Genomic DNA, 21005 nt, shown 5'->3' with positions numbered 1-21005 from the left:
CTCCCTGTCTCTCCTGTTCTTACCGGCCCCCTGTCTCCTCCACTGTCCCTCTATCTCCGCTGCTCTCTGTTGTTTTTGACAGTTGTTTTCTCTGTCTCAGTCTCTCTCCCTGTCTCTCCTGTTCTTACCGGCCCCCTGTCTCCTCCACTGTCCCTCTATCTCCGCTGCTCTCTGTTGTTTTTGACAGTTGTTTTCTCTGTCTCAGTCTCTCTCCCTGTCTCTCCTGTTCTTACCGCCCCCTGTCTCCCCCACTGTCTCTCTGTCACCGCTGCTCACTGTTGTTTAAGGCAGTTGTTTTCTCAGTTTGTTCCTGTCTCTCCTGTTCCTACTGGACCCCTGTCTCCCCCGCTATCCGTCTGTTTCCGCTGTTCACTGTTGTTTTTGACAGTTGTTTTCTCTGTCTCTCCCTGTCTCTCCTGTTTTTGCCGGCCCCCTGTCTCCCCCTGTCTCCCCCACTCTCCCTCTATCTCCGCTGCTCACCGTTGTTTTAGGCAGTTGTGTTCTCTTTCTCACCCTCTCTCCTGCCCTTCCCTGCCCTCTGCCATCCTCCCTCCTTCTCTCCTCTCTCCTTCTGTCTCCTTTGTTCTCGGTGTCTCTTCTCCTGCTCCTCTGCCCTCCTGCTCTTCTCTTTTTGTCTTCAGTACATCTCTCCCTGTTTCTCTCCTCTCCCCCACAGTGCCTCCTCCTCGCTATGCCCATCTCCTCCTCCGCCTGCTCTCCATCTCTCTGCCCAGGCTCCTGCCCTGCTCTCCTAGGGCTGCTGCTCCCTGGCGCGCGCCCGGCAGCCTGCCCCCGGGAGCGCGCTCAGGAGCCTGGCACTGCCTCGCGCACACAGAGCCCCGCGCTGTCCGTGCAGAGCCGTGCGGACCCAGGTCAGCGCAGGAGGGTCTCGTGCACAGCCCCCAGGAGGGGTCCAGTGCAGAGCTGTGAAGACAGAGGAGGGTCCGGTGCTCAGCCGAGAGGAGGGGTCCCTTGCACAGCCCTGAGGAGGGGTCCCTTGCACAGCCCGGAGGAGGGGTCCCGTGTGCAACCTTAAAGACGGTCCAGTGCACCCCCCTGAGGAGGGGCCCCGAGCATAGCCCTGAGGACGGGGGGTACCGTGCCGAACAGTGAGGAGGGTCAGTGCGCCGCCCTGAGGAGGGGTCCCGTGCACCGCCCTGAGGAGGGGTCCTGCGCAGAGCCTTGCGTAACTGGGCTGTGGAGGGAAAGCCAAGAAGAGTTCTGTGAGGACAGGTCCGCTGCTGGGCTGGGAACACCTAGGCATGGTTTTACGCACAGCCCCAAGGAGGGGTCCGGTGCACAGCTGAGGAGGGGTTCAGTGCGTGGGCTCAAGGCGCACTGTACCAGTGTCCCGTGAACACCAGAGTAAGGGTTCCGTGCACAGGAGAGGTTGCATGCACAGTTTCAATGAGTGCCCCCGTGCACAGCCGAAGTGGGGCCAGTGACCACCGGAAGAGGACTTCGTGAACATCATAGGGCCGGGGTGTCCCGTGCGCAGAGCCGAAGAGAGGCTGAGACCCGTGAACATCACTTCCGAGGGGTCCGGCGCACAGCTTTATCGGAGACAGCCTGCACAGCTTTTGGAAGGGTCTTGTGCACACAGCCGAAAGGGATTAATTGAAGACCAGCGGAGGGGTCTCTTGCACAGCTGGCCAGTTGTGTGCACACCCACTGTGCGGGGGGTGGTCGCTGCTGAGGGGGGTTCCGTTTAGAGTCCTACCTTGGGGTCGTACACCTGCTTAGCCCTGGTGAGTGAAGACGGCTCTTGTCCCAATCCATGAGGATGGATACCATGCACAGCTGAGGGGAGGACCGGATCACAGCCCTATAGCCGTGTATGTAACCCTAAGCAGTGGTCCCTAATACCAGCCTAAGGAGTGGTCCTGTACGCACCCTTGGAGGGGCCCCGTGTGCAGCTCTAGGGAGTGGCCCCGTGTGGAACGCTAAAGAGAGGCCACGGGAGCACTCCGAGAAGGGTCCCGCATGCTGCCCCAAGGAGGGGGGGCGCATACAACCCAAGGAAGGATCCTATGCGCACCAGAGGAGGAATCCTGAAGAACTTTGAACGGAACCTCGTGAAGAGCCCCAAGAGGGGCCACGTGTATACCTCTGAGGAGTGGCCCATTGCTCAGCCCTGAGGTGGGGGCCCTTGCGCTGTCCAGAAGAGTGTCCCTTTGCACAGCCCTGAAAAGGTCCCCCCAGCACAGCCTGATGGAGTGGGCCATTACAGAGCCCTGAGGAGGGGCCCCTTGCACTGTCCTGAGGAGTGGCCCCTTGCACAGCCTGGAGTGTCCCATTGCACAGTCCTGTTTAGGGCTTCCTTGCACTGCCCTGAGGGGCGACCTATTGCACACTATTGAGGAGTGGCACCTTGCACAGCGTGGAGGAGTGGCCCCTTGCACAGCCTGGAGGAGTGGCCCATTGTACAGCCCTGAGGAGTGGCCCCGTGCACAGCCTAGAGGAGGGGACCCTTGCACTGCCCTGAGGAGTGGTTCATTGCACAGCCCTGATGAGGGGCCCCTTGCATAGCCCTGAGGAGAGGTCCCTTGCACAAATCTAAGGGGGGGCCTTGCAGGGAAGTGTTTGCTGTCTGGAGCTCGTACCCCCTGGTCCCGCCGAGTGCGGAGATCTCCTGGACCCACTTTCTCCCCCGCCCCTTACCCCGGCTGAGTTTGATGGGGTCTCTGTGGGGAAGCTGGAACCATGCCTGTGATGAAGGGACTGCTGGCACCCCAGAACACCTTCCTGGACACCATTGCCACGCGCTTTGACGGCACACGTGAGTACCCCCTTACCTCACGAGAGTCCGCTTTCGTCATGCGTAACTCTTACTGTCTTAGCTCGCCTCTCTTCACGCGCCCACTTACCTTATGAAAGTTCCCTCACTTCAGACACACCTGACTCTCCAAGAGAACCCCGTTACCTCATGCCTACTACCTTACCTCCTGCGGGACCCTAAGCCAACTGGCACCCCTTACTTCCTCGAAGCCCCTTATGCCATGAATAACCCCCTCCCTCCTGAGAGCCCCTAAGTCTATTGGCACCTCCTTACCTTCTAGAACTCCCTCCCCCCCATGAGTATCTCCTTACCTCTTGACTGCTTCTTTGAGTCACCAGTACCCCAACCCTTGTTAGTAGCCCTTACATCATGCGCGTTCCCTCATCTCGCGAGCATTCCCTTCATGGGTACACCCTTACCTCAGGAGCCTTCCCTTACTTCGTGCATAACCACTTACCTCACAAGCCTTCCCTTACTTTATGGGTACACCCTTACCTCATGAGCCTTCCCTTACTTCTACATATACCCTTATCTCACAAGCCTTCCCTTACTTCTACATACACCCTTACCTCAGAAGCCTTCCCTTACTTCTACATACACCTTCACCTCAGGAGCCTTCCTTTACTTCTACATACACCCTTACCTCACAAGCCTTCCCTTACTTCTACATACACCCTTATCTCACAAGCCTTCCCTTACTTCTACATACACCCTTACCTCAGGAGCCTTCCCTTACTTCTACATACACCCTCACCTCGGGAGCCTTCCCTTACTTCTACATACACCCTTACCTCAGTTACTTCTACATACACCCTCACCTCACAAGCCTTCCCTTACTTGTACATACACCCTTACCTCAGGAGCCTTCCCTTACTTCTACATACACCCTCACCTCGGGAACCTTCCCTTACTTCTACATACACCCTTACCTCAGTTACGTCTACATACACCTTCACCTCAGGAGCCTTCCCTTACTTCTACATACACCCTTACCTCAGGAGCCTTCCCTTACTTCTACATACACCCTCACCTCAAGAGCCTTGCCTTACTTCTACATACACCCTCACCTCGGGAGCCTTCCCTTACTTCTACATACACCCTTACCTCAGTTACGTCTACATACACCCTCACCTCACAAGCCTTCCCTTACTTGTACATACACCCTTACCTCAGGAGCCTTCCCTTACTTCTACATACACCCTCACCTCTGGAACCTTCCCTTACTTCTACATACACCCTTACCTCAGTTACTTCTACATACACCTTCACCTCAGGAGCCTTCCCTTACTTCTACATACACCCTTACCTCAGGAGCCTTCCCTTACTTCTACATACACCCTCACCTCAAGAGCCTTCCCTGACTTCTACATACACCCTCACCTCAGGAGCCTTCCCTTACTTCTATATACACCCTTACGTCACAAGCCTTCCCTTACTTCTACATACACCCTCACCTCATGAGCCTTCCCTTACCTCACAAGCCTTCCCTTACTTCTAGATACACCCTAACCTCACAAGCCTTCCCTTACTTCATGTGTACAGCCTTACCTCACAAGCCTTCCCTTACTTCTGCATACACCCTTACGTCAAAAGCCCTCCCTTACTTCATGCGTACAGCTTTACCTCACAAGCCTTCCCTTACTTCATGAGTACAGCCTTATGTCACAACCCTAATTAGACACCTTACTTCCCTTACCTCCTATATGCCCTCTACTCTAGGAGCACCCCGTTATCCCCTGAGAGACCCCGGTTAAGTTATGAGTAGCTCTGCTTCGTGAGAGCCTCCTCACTTTAAACCTACAATATTCACCCTGGGGGACATCTTGCTTGGTGGGCACTCTAAAGCCCACTTTCCTAAAGAGCACTCCTCAGGTCTCACTTAGAGTTTGGCGGAGGGGTCACTCCATCACAAACTTGATGGATCTTCCGTCCGCCATAATAAGGTCTTCATAGGCTATATTGGGATTGTAATATGGAGGATGGGATGTCCGTCACTTTTGTGATGGAGTTACTCCTTCTCAAAACTCCAAATCAGGCTCTGTGTCTTTTACGAATCCTCTTCCTTTTAGGAGTACCCCGATTTTATCATGAACCCCACTTCTTTGTAAGCAGTTCCTTCCTGTCTTCCACCCTCTGCAGCTGGAGTTACGTGGCACTTTCCCTGGGGCCGAGGGAGGGGCGACTAAGTGTCCAAGACCCCCTACTCATACCTAGATTCTTGCAATTCCCATGGCTGTCTGGGTGGTGACTAAAAAGTCCCCCTCTTCCCCCTTCCCCCACCACCATCGCTGCATTTAATGCTTTTGGGTACTTTGAAGAGTCGGGTGTGCCGTGGAGGTGCGAGGCGTGACCAGAGAGCCCGCTCCATGTACTATGCAGGATACTTTGGGGACACAGCAGGGGGACTCGGGGTGTGAGGGGTTACTGAAACTGTTCCCTAAAGTACTGCGGAAAGATATTTTCTGTGGCAACAGAAGAGGTGGTGTGGGGGTGGGTGGGGTTTGGGCGAGGTTGGGGCACCTCTCTATGCTGCTGTACGATAACTATCTGGGTCGGGATCGCTTTCCTTGAACATGTGACAGCGGGAGCCGCAGCAACCCCCCCTTACCCCACCCCCTGAGGCTGGGGTCGCGGGGAGGGTAGAGTTTTCCATGCATACGGGATAGGGGTGCAGAAGGGAGGAGGTTTTTATGTACTTCCTCGGCGGGGCCTTCCCTAGTTAAAGGTGAAATGACACCCACCCTCCCCCCTCCCGGGGGGCGCCGAGTTTAGCCGTGGCATTTTTGTGGTCAATCAGTGAACTTTATTCTGGAAGCAAAGGTCAGAGTCTTCACGTCCCCTTGCTCCGGAGATAGCGTGATGTGGGCAAAGGCTGGGGTGCACGTGCCTGCCCTATCGCCTTGCATTAACTTCTGCAGAGAGTCAAAGTTTGAACCTCGGGGTCTCACAGAGGCACCCAGGAAGATTTCACAAGTGTGTCAGGAGGCTGGGATCATTTGGGGTAGGAGGTGTGGGGTGCACGGGTGTCACACCTCTGCGCGTGCCCCTTGGGAGGCTGCAGCCGAGGCTCCCAGCACGGTCGGAGTTATATCGCGCCCCCTGGTTTGAGGAGATTCCAAGCGAGACTCACACTCTTGTAAGGTGCGCGGTATTTCCAAAACATCTGAAAGACTCTTCATCCGTCATTCATCACACTGGCAGGCCCATCGACGGAAACTGTCCTAAAAATGACGCGAGCCCATTCCCCGCTCACTCCTGCCTTCCCATCCACTCTTGTAGTTCACGACCTCAGAGGTCACTGACCTCTGAGCCCCGAGCCCTATGAGGACGGGGATCCCTTAGGCTGTTGAACGCGCAGCTCCTCGGGCCGCAAACCCCTGAGCCCAGAGCCCTCTCAGGAGGGAGACTTGTATTTGTCCCTGAGGCCTGTAACTCCCTAGTCGTTCCTGGGCTCCAGTCTCTAGAGGCGGTGACTCCTGGAGCCGCTGACCCCAAAGTCTGCTGACTCATGAGACCTCTAGAGTTGGTGACTGCTCAGACCCTTGACTCCACAGGCCACTAACCTTTGAGCCCAGAAATCCCTTATGCAGGTAACCCCTGGGGTGGTGACCTCTGCAGCTGGTGATCCTTGTGGGTTGATAGGGTCCGTGGTGTGGGATGTTGTTTCGGTGTTCCAGAGACAACTGGGTGTTGGCCCTAATATTGTGATGTGTTTCAGCACCAAGGAGAGATCCTTCGTCTCGGTATAATGCTGTGATGTATGTCAGCACCATGGAGAGATCCCACGACTGGATCTAATGTTGTGATGTACTTCAGCACGTTGAAGAGATCCCACGGCTGTATCTAAAACTGTGAGGTACTTCAGCACCACGGAAAGATCCCACTGCCTAATTTAATGCAGTTATGTACTTTAGCGCCTTGGAGAGATCTCGCAGCTGTATCTACCACAGTGAGGTACTTCAGCACCATGGAGATATCCCACGGCTGTATCTAACACTGTGATGTACTTCAGCACCTTGGAGAGATCCCACGGCTGTATCTAAGACAGTGAGGCACTTCAGCACCTTGGAGAGATCCCACGGCTGTATCAAAGACAGTGAGGCACTTCAGCACCTTGGAGATATCCCACGGCTGTATCTACCACAGTGAGGTACTTCAGCACCATGGAGAAATCCCACGGCTGTATCTAACACTGTGATGTACTTCAGCACCTTGGAGAGATCCGACGGCTGTATCTAAGACAGTGAGGCACTTCAGCACCTTGGAGAGATCCCACGGCTGTATCTAAGACAGTGAGGCACTTCAGCACCTTGGAGATATCCCACGGCTGTATCTAACACTGTGATGTACTTCAGCACCTTGGAGAGATCCGACGGCTGTATCTAAGACAGTGAGGCACTTCAGCACCTTGGAGAGATCCCACGGCTGTATCTAAGACAGTGAGGCACTTCAGCACCTTGGAGATATCCCACGGCTGTATCTAAGACAGTGAGGTACTTCAGCACCATGGAGATATCCCACGGCTGTATCTAAGACAGTGAGGCACTTCAGCACCTTGGAGATATCCCACGGCTGTATGTAACACAGTGAGGTACTTCAGCACCATGGAGAGATCCCACTGCTGAATTTAATGCAGTGATGTACTTTAGCACTATGGAGAGATCCCGCAGCTGGATCTAATGTTGTGATGTACTTCAGCACCATGGAGAGATCTCAGAGCTGGGTCTAATGCTGTGATGTGTTTCAGCACTATGGAGAGATTCCACGGCTGGATCTAATGCTGTGATGTACTTCAGACCCATGGAGAGATATCAGAGCTGGGTCTAATACTGTGATGAGTTTCAGAACCAAGGACAGATCCCAAAGCTGGATTTGAAACTGTGATGTGTTTGAGCACCTTGGAGAGATCAGACACCTGGCTTTAATGCTGTGATGTGTTTCTGCACCCTGGTTGGATCTCAAGATTGGATCTAATTCTGTGATGTTTCAGCACCCTAGAGAGATCTCTGGCCTGTCCTAAGCTGCTATGTACTTAGGCACCTCGGGGAGATCTCAAGGTTGGATCTAATGCTGTGATGTCTTTCAATTCCCAGGAGAGATCCACGGCTCGCCTTGGTGCTGTGATGCGCTTCATCACCCTGGAGAGATCTCATGGCAGAGGTGTGAGTCGGATCCTTGAGGCGATCCTATGCTGCCTGTAAGGCGTGGTGTGTTTCAGCGCCCTCGAGAGATGCCAGGCGTGATTTTTATTGCTGTGATGAGTAACAGAACCTTGGAGAGTTCCCGGGATTGTGTCTGGCCGTATTCACCGCCCCGCCCCCTTGGGGAAATCTTAGGTCTGGCTTTAATGTCGTGGTGTGTTTCGGTCGCTTAAGGAGTTCTAGGGTCTGGTTCTAATGTTGTTGCGATATATTTCAGTCTTCTAGGGAGAAGTCGGAGGTGGATATCATTCCTTAATGTGAATTAGTCCCCTTGTGTCATCCCCCTGGGGAGATGTCAGCTCTCGCACTAATGTTGTGATGTGTTTACAAACATCGGGGGATCGCCAGCCTAGGAGGGAGGGGCTGTGAGTAGCACCTAGGATATATTCCTCCATCCCACCGGTCCCAGCTGAGATCTTACGGTCCCAGTGGGGTAACCCCAGCCCCAGGGCGAATCCCGGGGGCGGGAGGGGGAGAAGGGGGCTGTGACAAACCCTAATATATCTCTATCCAGAGCACAGGTCCCTGAAGTGGGATGTGTTTAACCACCCCGGAGAGATCGGCTGCATTTTACACTCTTGCGGTATCTCCAGCCTCAGAGCTGGTTGTAAAACTGTGAGTTGTTACAACCGCTCGAGGAGCTATAAACGCACACTTTAGGGCCAGCGCTCGCCCTCCCCCTCGAGCCCTTTTCCGGGGTGTTTGTCGCTTGCACAGTAAAAGTGCATACTGTATCTTGCATTTAAGAGTGGCGCCCCGTCTTCTGCAGGCTGAGGCAGCGAGCCCGCGGCGTACCCCAACACCCTGAGTCTCTCGGGAGCTCAGGGGTAGCGAGTGCCCCTGTGGCTGATCGGTTTGTAGGGCGTGCCAGGCATGGTGCCAAAGCGACCCCCATTCAACGCGTGAGTAGCACCGTTTGCTGGCCTGTGACCTCATCGGGGTCGGACAAGCCTACAGGGCAACCACCTGGCCGCGTCCGGTGGGCTGGTCTGACGGGTCAGTTCATGCAGGCCTGCAGTGTGGTCTGGAGGGCCGGTTTTACTGTTGGTTTTCACAATGTTATCTCTAACTTTGCCTGCGGCAATCACGCATGCGCGCAGTTGTCCATGGTTTGCAAACATTAACCGCTTGTTTTTACAAGTTGAAAATTACTCTGATTTTCAAATGTGTGCCACTTTTTAGCTCTTTGATTGGCGAATCGGGCCACTTTTACTTTGGTGCTCGGGGCATTTTTTCTACCCCAACCCGACTCTGGACTTCGTTATACGCATGGGTTTAAATGGGCAGGTGCTGTCAGGTACTGAGTAGTGGCACTTTTTAATTTGAAAGGGAGAGTTCCTTTACTTCTCATCACTTGTGCACTGCTCTTAATAGAAGAGTACCGTCACGTAGCAACAACAAAGGGGGACTGTAAAGCCTCAGTACCTCCACTTTTATATTTCCACTTAAAGCGCTGGTTGTGCATATTATGGCGCGCGCCAAGAGCTTGGCGTAAACCACACTGTCCTCACTCGCATCATCCCTTAAAGCCCGGTACAGGCTGGGGTGATTGCAGCTGGTCCATGGTACTGGAGGGATGGTCCTGAACACTGCACGGGTAACTCCTGTTTCTTCCATGGGGAACCCCCGGAAGAGCTCCCGTTACAGAAGGGCCTACTCTCGTGCCCAGGAGAAGCGTGTGGGCACCCCGACCTCAGTGCCACAGACGAGAAGTGCCAAACTCTCCAGGAAGACATCGCGCTGTTTAAAAGCGGATGACAAACGAGGGAACTGAGGCAGAGACGGGAAGCGCTTCGTCCAGGATCACACCGTGTGGTAAAATTGGAAGCGTTTGTTTAAAGCTCAGGAGGGGCGAATGCCTCCCCTCCCCACCCCCCCCCGTGCCCCACGGTGGCGAGACCCCTGTGCTCCCTAGGTTGGAATCCTTCTCCACCCCTATAATACCGCCCCGTCCTCTACCACCACCCATCATCGCCCCGCCCCCACCCACACTCTCTTAGCGCCTCAATATTTACCTCTGTGTTTAGAACAACACGCGCTGAGGTTCCGCCCACAAATTACCTACCATTTACTCAATATCCACAGATCACAGAATTTTATTTTTTAGAGATTGGGGTTGTATTTTTTGAGGTTGGGGTGAGGGGGGGGGGGAGGTCTGGTCCGATCCTGAAAGTTGGGATTACCATTTTATATATATATATTGTATATATATATATATATTGAGCCCTGCGATGTGTAAAGTCTGCCCCAGAGTTGTTTGTTTATGCATCGATTAGCCTTCTGCGACCCGGGAGGAAGGGCGGAAGTGTGTGTGTGTTTGGGGGGGAGTCTGTGCGCTCTACGCAGAACCACAGGTACAGTCCATTCTTTTTCACAATTATACCAAACTTTTTCTCCAACTTCTTTCATGTCAAAACACGTCTTCACACTCCAGGCTCAAGAAAGGGCAGATCGTGTCTGTAGTTGTTGAATATCATTGAGCGCTGTCCTTAAATTACGCCGGTGATTAACGCTTTTATTGAGCTTGCTAAAACAGTGCTTCTCTCGATGAAATGCGCTTTCTCGGCCTCTTTGTGTTTAAGCCGTGACTTTGGGTGAAATAAAATCCACTGAAACTATGGGGGTTATCATGGGGAGAGGATATTTTCATATCTACATAAGGTTGGATGTGAAAGAGAAGTGTTCACTTCCCATGGCTGTACGCACTGATGGCTGGGGTGGTCTCTGTACTAGCGGAGACTTCATGGGTGGGGACGTGTGTGCGTGGGCTGTCCCGCCTCCTGGTCCCGCATGTTCGGCCCCTGCCATGGGCATATGTACAAGACCATCGATTGATACTCTATGCGAGGGGCACATGCTGCCTACCTCATTAGAAGTGCCTTCTAGGTGCCTACCTCATTAGAAGTGCCTTCTAGGTGCCTACCTCATTAGAAGTGCCTTCTAGGTGCCTACCTCATTAGAGGTGCCTTCTAGGTGCCTACCTCATTAGAAGTGCCTTCTAGGCGCCTACCTCATTAGAAGTGCCTTCTAGGCACCTACCCCATTAGAGGTGCCTTCTAGGCACCTGCACTATTAGAGGCGAGGTCTAGTCGGGAAAGGGAGGTACTTCTGCTTTGCATTAAGAGATCTGCCCTCAATAATACAACTTCACCAAGCAGTTCTCTCTTATCTCCAGCGCCTGGAAAGTCTTAGCAACATATAGCACTACACATGCCGTTGATGACTCATCTCAAACAGACATCCTTCCACTCTAAGACTTGCCATACCCCACACACATGTACTTTTAATTATGCGTTTCATAATACTCCCTTGAATGTACGACCTCGCAATTTTTTGCAGATAAAAGAAATGTATCAGGTGGACTTGAGGTTTGCCGAGGATAACCCAATTTGCTTCAACACAGAAGAGGCTTTGAATCCAGGGCCGGTAGTTCATCCAGGGGGCTAAGCTGACGCATATCATACCGACTCCGCTTCTTCCACTTACATCCTGCACGCCTGCTGCCACCCCCCTCCCCAAACGCATTCTTTGTCCCTCCCCTCTCCTGGGGTCTGTTCCCACCCACCCCCCTCCACCATCTCCAGTCACCCCCGTCAATTTTGGTTTCCCAGCTCTCACCCCTGGGCCTGCTCTCTTCCAGCTTCTGCCACGAGTCTTTCACTCTGCCTACAGTGCCTAATTTGTGCTTGTTGTTTCCGGTGCTGAACACCGGCACTTATTTTTGAGGGCCGGGGCTTATTCTTCTGCCTCAAGCATTTGCTGGGAGCAAAAGACACATATGGGAAAGACGGATGAAGGGAAAAACGAAAAAGCGTCACAAAGGAAGAAAGTAGAGAGCTGCAAGAGTGAGCTGAAGGGGCAGGGAGTGGCTTTGTATAGATTAAAGAGGCCTAAAATGGCTCCAGGATTACGCCGCCTCAGTATTCCATGTTCACACATTTAATTGCAGCAGCCGGAGAGGAGGGCTTTGAGCACCGGCACCTTTTTATTTATAAATTAAGCACTGTCTGCCTACCTTTACCTCAGGCACTCCTGCACCCCTGACTCCCCCTCACTATCTCCCTGTGCGTCCTTAGGTGCTCAGTCTATGTCAGTCTCTGGCCCCGCCCCTTCCTCCACGAGCCTCTCCCTCCCCTCCTGCCCACGCGCACCTGAGCTCACCCCCAGTGATTCGTTTGCAGAGACCGTGCAGGTGCCTAAAGTCTTTCTAAATAGCCTAAATTTAGAACTCTCAAATGATGCCTCCCAGTGACTGCCGCCCCGCCCCCACCTGCACAAATTAAGCACTGTGTCGCTTCCAGTGACCCTCTGTGTCTGTCCCTTGCAGGCCTTTCTCTCATTCCTACACTCTCAGGTCGCAGCACTCCCCCACCCCCTCTCCCAGGGGCCTCATTTCAGAGTCATTCTGAGATGCAGTAGGCAGGAAGCAGCGCCCACCCCAGAAGGGAACAGTACCGCCCCCGCCCCCCCTCCGTGAAAACCACACTGCCCGACTGACACAGAAAAAGAGGCAAATTCACCGTCTGTGACTCTCCCCTTTCTCACAAAACACCTCTCCCTCAAGCCTGTGCACTCTCTTCCATCCACCTCTCGGTGCCGGTCTCCTGCACTTTCATTGTCTCGTGACCCCCTCTTCAGCCACATGCACTCAGCTATCACTCTCTCTTTTGCACCCCCACCCCCATTTCATTTCTCACACCCTGTCTCTTTCGCACCATCTCTCATTAAAAATCTCAGCCCTCTCGCCATCTGCAGTTTACTCCCTCGTCTGAACCCGCGCCTGTCTCCCTGCACGTGCATCCAGTTACCTTTCTATCTGTCTCTTGCACCTCACCTGCCCCGTTGACACCTCGGCCGTCAGTTACCTCTCCATGCACGTGCGCTCAGAGTTACCTCTCCACGCACGTGCACTCAGAGTTACCTCTCCACGCACGTGCACTCAGTTACAGTTACCTCTCCATGCACGTGCGCTCAGCTACAGCCACCTCTCCAAGTACGTGCACTCAGTTACAGTTACCTCTCCATGCACGTGCGCTCAGAGTTACCTCTCCACGCACGTGCACTCAGAGTTACCTCTCCACACACGTGCACTCAGTTACAGTTACCTCTCCATGCACGTGCGCTCAGCTACAGCCACCTTTCCACGCACGTGCACTCAGAGTTGCCTCTCCACGCACGTGCACTCAGAGTTACCTCTCCACGCACGTGCACTCAGTTACAGTTACCTCTCCATGCACGTGCGCTCAGCTACAGCCACCTCTCCAAGTACGTGCACCCAGTTACAGTTACCTCTCCAAGCACGTGCGCTCAGCTACAGCCACCTCTCCAAGTACGTGCACTGAGTTACCTCTACACGCACGTGCAGTTACAGTTACCTCTCCATGCACGTGCGCTCAGCTACAGCCACCTCTCCACGCACGTGCACTCAGTTACAGTTACCTCTCCATGCACGTGCGCTCAGCTACAGCCACCTCTCCAAGTACGTGCACTGAGTTAACTCTCCACGCACGTGCACTCAGTTACAGTTACCTCTCCATGCACGTGCACTCAGTTACAGTTACCTCTCCATGCACGTGCGCTCAGCTACAGCCACCTCTCCAAGTACGTGCACTCAGTTACAGTTACCCCTCCATGCACGTGCGCTCAGCTACAGCCACCTCTCCAAGCACGTGCACTGAGTTACCTCTCCACGCACGTGCACTCAGTTACAGTTACCTCTCCATGCACGTGTACTCAGTTCCCTGTCCACGCACGTGCACTCAGTTACAGTTACCTGTCCACGCACGTGCGCTCAATTACCTCTCCATGCACGTGCACTCAGTTCCCTGTCCAGGCACGTGCACTCAGTTAGTTACCTGTCCACACACGTGCGCTCAGTTACAGTTACCTGTCTCAGTTCCCCCCTCACCCCCAGCTCGAGGGACACCCAGTCTGCTCATCATCTGTAATGAAGGAAACATCGTAAACAAAGGAGGCTCCAGGCCTGAGCACGTCCCATCCCCAGCGTCCCCCCGCCTCCCCCGGCAGCATCAGGCTGCATGGACTTCCCCTTTGAGCCGATTTTACACCCTGCTGAGAGATAATAGCCACAGTGCCCTAGCCTGGGACCTCAGCAGCAAGGGGGGGGGGAGGGGGGAGCTGAGGGGGGTAGTCTGTACCCCAACTATAGTCACGCTCGTTACATCGATCTAAGCACTACACCTCGAGGTGGTACAGACACGCCTGAACACAGGAATGGGGTTAGTTTGAAAATGTGGATGTAAAGTAGCGGACCTACGCCTGCCCACAGGAAGTAGTGGCAGGAGGTGTACCTGATGCAGTATAATTGATAATTGTAGGTCGATATTTGTGAGCGCAGCGGAGTGTTGTGGGGTTAAGCAGGCACCCCCTTCTGTGTTGATTGATAACCGCAGAGCCCCTCTGCCCAGTCTTGGCACCTGCAGGCCTTTAAGGACCACCCCCATCCCTGGCGGCTCTCCGCAGTGGTGGGAGGATGTGTGCCTTTAAGGACCACCCCCATCCCTGGCGGCTCTCCGCAGTGGTGGGAGCATGTGTGCCTTTAAGGACCACCCCCATCCCTGACCTGGTGGCTTTCCACAGTGGTGGGAGCATGTGTGCCTTTAAGGAGCACCCCCATCCCTGGCCATGTGGCTCTCCACAGTGGTGGGAGCATGTGTGCCTTTAAGGACCACCCCCATCCCTGGCGGCTCTCCGCAGTGGTGGGAGCATGTGTGCCTTTAAGGACCACCCCCATCCCTGGCCTGGTGGCTTTCCACAGTGGTGGGAGCATGTGTGCCTTTAAGGAGCACCCCCATCCCTGGCCATGTGGCTCTCCACAGTGGTGGGAGCATGTGTGCCTTTAAGGAGCACCCCCATCCCTGGCCATGTGGCTCTCCACAGTGGTGGGAGCATTTGTGCCTTTAAGGACCACCCCCATCCCTGGCCTTGTGGCACTCCACAGTGGTGGGAGCATGTGTGCCTTTAAGGAGCACCCCCATCCCTGGCCATGTGGCTTTCCACAGTGATGGGAGCATGTGTGCCTTTAAGGAGCACCCCCATCCCTGGCCTTGTGGCACTCCACAGTGGTGGGAGCATGTGTGCCTTTAAGGACCACCCCATCCCTGGCATGGTGGCTCTCAACGGTGGTGGGACCATGTGTAAGAGAGGCTGCACACTGCCAGAACCTTGATCTCACGTGAATATCACACCAGAAGCCTTTGGACACACACTTACACCCACTGTCTAGCACATGGGTACTCCCAAATGTTCTCCCAAGGGCCACAAAGTTTTGTTTGTGTTGTGACCGAGGGCCGCATCGATGCCAGCAGAGTGGCGATACTTTGGGGGAAGGAGGAGCGGTAAAGTGGGTATAGGGGAAGCAAAGCATATACATCTAGAGGCTGAACTGCACAATGTTAAACCAAAAAACTTGAGATTAATCCCAGCTTCCCAATTTACCAAACTGTGAGATCCTGGGTATTGTTTTATGTCACTTTCCCTCCTTTTTCTTTTATTACATATATAAGAGGACCTCGAAATACATGACTGTAGATGTGCGTGGTACAAAATCTTCTCCTGTGTTTGATTTAATAAAGTATAATGTTGCTCATGTATAATAGGAACCTAGGCCACCCTAAGAGTGTGCATAACAACAGACTTGTGTGTTAGTTTACTATTGGCATTGTCAGTGTGGGTGGAGAATAACTGTTTCTAAATTCATATTTGAAAACTGTTTCTAAACTCATTTGAAAAAGTATCACTTAAAAAATACTTCTCAATGCACTCACATAACCAGATGTGCTAAGGTGAAATGGTTCTGCATGTAAATTAAATACACGTTTTGAATTTTGAAGGGACCTTATCATATTTTTACACTTTTGCTGCGAGATGGCTTTGAGAATTAAGGTTTTCCTAAAGTTAAGTGGTGCAGGACAATCTAGTTATTTCCTTTCTTTAACTTCAATTAACCTTTAAATAAAGGCATGGCTCTATATTTAAAATCTTATTAATGTGAGCGCTGGGGAACAGCAGGCCTGTGCGGCTGTTGATCAGGGGCCAGGAGGGATGCATGTGGCCCCCAGGCCCTACTTTGAGCATGTGCCCCAAGTATGCTGGGACCGGAGTTACAATGATGGAGTAAGCCACCCATAACTAAGGGGCATATTTACAAGCCCCTTACACCCTTTAGTACCACCTTAGAATCATTTTTTTACGCTACCTGCACCATATTTACAAAGTGGCGCAATGCTAGCATTGTGCCACTTTGTAAACCCTTGCGCCACATTATACCTGTGCCAGGTATAATCTATGCAAGGTGCGTTCTCCTGCAGGGAGGCCCAAAAAAATGGTGCAGTGAAATTTACAAGATTTCACTGTGCCATTCTAGGCGTTAAAGTGACGCTAGGCTATTTCCTATGGGCTTCCCCGAGCTCTGCTGGACCAGTGTCCATGTTTTTAGCGCTAGTCCAGCAAAGCGCCACATTAGCATAAAAAATGTTGATGCTATTGTGCTAACATGAGCCATGGTGCGCTGTATTGTAAATTCAGCACTACCATGGTGTCGTTAGAGGGGTGCAGGATGATGCAAGGAAACTGGCACATCGGAGCTGATGCACCAGTTCCTTCTAAATGTGCCCCTAAGTGTGAAGTCGGTCTGATTGGAATCAAATACAAGTCCAGCTTTTTACTGAGCGGCATTTATGTAACCTTGTGGTTTTTGAAATGTATCTTTTGTAGCCTTTTTTTTTCAGGTATTTTTTTGCGGTATATTTTCACAAGTATGTATGTATGTGGCCTTCATATAATGTAAACCTAGCCGAAAGACAGTGGAGCGCTGTACAGGGTCAGTCAGCCATAAAATCAATGAGTGATAGGAGAGGTAACTGGGTTGTTGATGGTTAATGCACCGTGATGTGGTGTTCGTGAAAGATTGGAGTCTTTAACTGTTCCTTGAAATGGAGCAACATTGGATAGTTCTGATGAATATTGGACTTTTTTCCAGATGATGGGAGCATAGTTGGAGAAGGCCTGCTGTTGTGTCTTTCTGTTTTACACTTCCTAGTCTCCAGTTTGATCATGTCCTTCCTGTTTATGTGCTGAAAACCACCAGTGATGATGGGCTTGTCTGTAAGATATGCAGTGATGCCAGTTGTGAAGGCTTTGTAAATGATGCAGATGGTGTGGGTGGCAAGGGGAGACAATGAATTTCCTTCAGGATGGAGGGTGAAGTCATCAGATTTCTTCAGGACCTGAATGAGATATGCTGCAGCATACAGGATGCTCTTTAACCCCTTCGCTGCCAGGCCTTTTCCCCCTCCTGTGCCGAGCCTTTTTTTGGCTATTTGGAGCAGTTCGCGCTTAGGCCCTCATAACTTTTTGTTCACATAAGCTACCCACGCCAAATTTGCGTCCTTTTTTTCCAACATCCTAGGGATTCTAGAGGTACCCAGACTTTGTGGGTTCCCCAGAAGGAGGCCAAGAAATTAGCCAAAAAACAGTGAAAATTTCGTTTTTTTTAAAAAAATGGGAAAAATGGGCTGCAGAAGAAGGCTTGTGGTTTTTTCCCTGAAAAGGGCATCAACAAAGGGTTTGCGGTGATAAAATCACCAGCTTCCCAGCTTTCAGGAACAGGCAGACTTGAATCAGAAAACCCAATTTTTCAACCCAATTTTGGCATTTTACTGGGACATACCCCATTTTTACGTTTTTTTGTGCTTTCAGCCTCCTTCCAGTCAGTGACAGAAATGGGCATGAAACCAACGCTGGATCCCATAAACCGCAACATTTCTAAAAAGTAGACAAAATTCTGAATTCAGCAAGGGGTAATTTGTGTAGATCCTACAAGGGTTTCCTACAGAAAATAACAACTGAAAAAGAAAAATATTGAAATTGAGGTGAAAAAAACATCAATTTTTCTCTAAGTTTTACTCTGTAACTTTTTCCTGCAATGTCAGATTTTCGAAAGCAATATACCGTTACGTCTGCTGGACTCTTCTGGTTGCGGGGATATATAGGGCTTGTAGGTTCATCAAGAACTCTAGGTACCCAGAGCCAATAAATGACCTGCACCCTGCAGTGGGTTTTCATTCTATGCCGGGTATACAGCAATTCATTTGCTGAAATATAAAGAGTAAAAAATAGCTATCAAGAAAACCTTTGTATTTCCAAAATGGGCACAAGATAAGGTGTTGAGAAGCAGTGGTTATTTGCACATCTCTGAATTCCGGGGTGCCCATACTAGCATGTGAATTACAGGGCATTTCTCAAATAGACGTCTTTTTTACACACTGTCTTACATTTGGAAGGGAAAAATGTAGAGAAAGACAAGGGGCAATAACACTTGTTTTGCTATTCTATGTTCCCCCAAGTCTCCCGATAAAAATGATACCTCACTTGTGTGGGTAGGCCTAGCGCCCGCGACAGGAAACGCCCCAAAGCGCAACGTGGACACATCACAGAAAACAGACCTGTTTTTAGCAAAGTGCCTACCTGTAGATTTTGGCCTCTAGCTCAGCTGCCACCTAGGGAAACCTACCAAACCTGTGCATTTCTGAAAACTAGAGACCTAGGGGAATCCAAGATGGGGTGATTTGTGTGGCTCGGACCAGGTTCTGTTACCCAGAATCCTTTGCAAACCTCAAAATTTGGCTAAAAAAACACATGTTCCTCACATTTCTGTGGCAGAAAGTTCTGGAATCTGAGAGGAGCCACAAATTTCCTGAATGAGATATGCTGCAGCATACAGGATGCTCTTTAACCCCTTCGCTGCCAGGCCTTTTCCCCCTCCTGTGCCGAGCCTTTTTTTGGCTATTTGGAGCAGTTCGCGCTTAGGCCCTCATAACTTTTTGTTCACATAAGCTACCCACGCCAAATTTGCGTCCTTTTTTTCCAACATCCTAGGGATTCTAGAGGTACCCAGACTTTGTGGGTTCCCCAGAAGGAGGCCAAGAAATTAGCCAAAAAACAGTGAAAATTTCGTTTTTTTTAAAAAAATGGGAAAAATGGGCTGCAGAAGAAGGCTTGTGGTTTTTTCCCTGAAAAGGGCATCAACAAAGGGTTTGCGGTGATAAAATCACCAGCTTCCCAGCTTTCAGGAACAGGCAGACTTGAATCAGAAAACCCAATTTTTCAACCCAATTTTGGCATTTTACTGGGACATACCCCATTTTTACGTTTTTTTGTGCTTTCAGCCTCCTTCCAGTCAGTGACAGAAATGGGCATGAAACCAACGCTGGATCCCATAAACCGCAACATTTCTAAAAAGTAGACAAAATTCTGAATTCAGCAAGGGGTAATTTGTGTAGATCCTACAAGGGTTTCCTACAGAAAATAACAACTGAAAAAGAAAAATGATACCTCACTTGTGTGGCTCGGACCAGGTTCTGTTACCCAGAATCCTTTGCAAACCTCAAAAATTGGCTAAAAAAACACATGTTCCTCACATTTCTGTGGCAGAAAGTTCTGGAATCTGAGAGGAGCCACAAATTTCCTTCCACCCAGCGTTCCCCCACGTCTCCCGATAAAAATGATACCTCACTTGTGTGGGTAGGCCTAGCGCCCGCGACAGGAAACGCCCCAAAGCGCAACGTGGACACCACCAAAATTTTGGAAGAAAACAGAGGTGTTTTTTGCGAAGTGACTACCTGTAGATTTTGGCCTCTAGCTCAGCCGGCACCTAGGGAAACCTACCAAACCTGTACATTTCTGAAAACTAGAGACCTAGGGGAATCCAAGGAGGGGTGACTGGCGGGGCTCGGACCAGGTTCTGTTACCCAGAATCCTTTGCAAAGCTCAAAAATTGGCTAAAAAAACACATGTTCCTCACATTTCTGTGGCAGAAAGTTCTGGAATCTGAGAGGAGCCACAAATTTCCTTCCACCCAGCGTTCCCCCATGTCTCCCGATAAAAATGATACCTCACTTGTGTGGGTAGGCCTAGCGCCCGCGACAGGAAATGCCCCAAAGCGCAACGTGGACACATCACAGAAAACAGACCTGTTTTTAGCAAAGTGCCTACCTGTAGATTTTGGCCTCTAGCTCAGCCGCCACCTAGGGAAACCTACCAAACCTGTGCATTTCTGAAAACTAGAGACCTAGGGAAATCCAAGGAGGGGTGACTGGCGGGGCTCGGACCAGGTTCTGTTACCCAGAATCCTTTGCAAAGCTCAAAAATTGGCTAAAAAAAACACATGTTCCTCACATTTCTGTGGCAGAAAGTTCTGGAATCTGGGAGGAGCCACAAATTTCCTTCCACCCAGCGTTCCCCCAAGTCTCCCGATAAAAATGATACCTCACTTGCGTGGGTAGGCCTAGCGCCCGCGACAGGAAACGCCCCAAAGCGCAACGTGGACACCACCAAAATTTTGGAAGAAAACAGAGGTGTTTTTTGCGAAGTGACTACCTGTAGATTTTGGCCTCTAGCTCAGCCGGCACCTAGGGAAACCTACCAAACCTGTACATTTCTGAAAACTAGAGACCTAGGGGAATCCAAGGAGGGGTGACTGGCGGGGCTCGGACCAGGTTCTGTTACCCAGAATCCTTTGCAAAGCTCAAAAATTGGCTAAAAAAACACATGTTCCTCACATTTCTGTGGCAGAAAGTTCTGGAATCTGAGAGGAGCCACAAATTTCCTTCCACCCAGCGTTCCCCCACGTCTCCCGATACAAATGATACCTCACTTGTGTGGGTAGGCCTAGCGCCCGCGACAGGAAACGCCCCAAAGCGCAACGTGGACACATCACAGAAAACAGACCTGTTTTTAGCAAAGTGCCTACCTGTAGATTTTGGCCTCTAGCTCAGCCGCCACCTAGGGAAACATACCAAACCTGTGCATTTCTGAAAACTAGAGACCTAGGGGAATCCAAGGAGGGGTGACTGGCGGGGCTCGGACCAGGTTCTGTTACCCAGAATCCTTTGTAAAGCTCAAAAATTGGCTAAAAAAAACACATGTTCCTCACATTTCTGTGGCAGAAAGTGGTGGAATCTGGGAGGAGCCACAAATTTCCTTGCACCCAGCGTTCCCCCAAG

The 21005-nt window shown here is 51.5% G+C and overlaps 1 protein-coding gene across 1 annotated transcript in view; it reads left to right on the top strand.

Annotated features, from left to right (window-relative positions):
• The first annotated feature begins 802 nt into the window (after positions 1–802).
• Positions 803–21005, top strand: part of KCNH8 (potassium voltage-gated channel subfamily H member 8) — a 915601-nt gene continuing 895398 nt past the window's right edge. The window contains exon 1 of the mRNA XM_069212070.1: positions 803–2779. Within this exon, the coding sequence (XP_069068171.1) occupies positions 2704–2779 (76 nt within the window). The 5' untranslated portion in view covers positions 803–2703. The remainder of the gene's footprint in view (positions 2780–21005) is intronic.

The sequence above is a fragment of the Pleurodeles waltl genome, chromosome 10 (genome assembly GCF_031143425.1).
Source record: "Pleurodeles waltl isolate 20211129_DDA chromosome 10, aPleWal1.hap1.20221129, whole genome shotgun sequence".
Classification (NCBI taxonomy): Eukaryota; Metazoa; Chordata; class Amphibia; order Caudata; family Salamandridae; genus Pleurodeles; species Pleurodeles waltl.
This window is presented reverse-complemented; position numbering and strand designations above follow the sequence as displayed.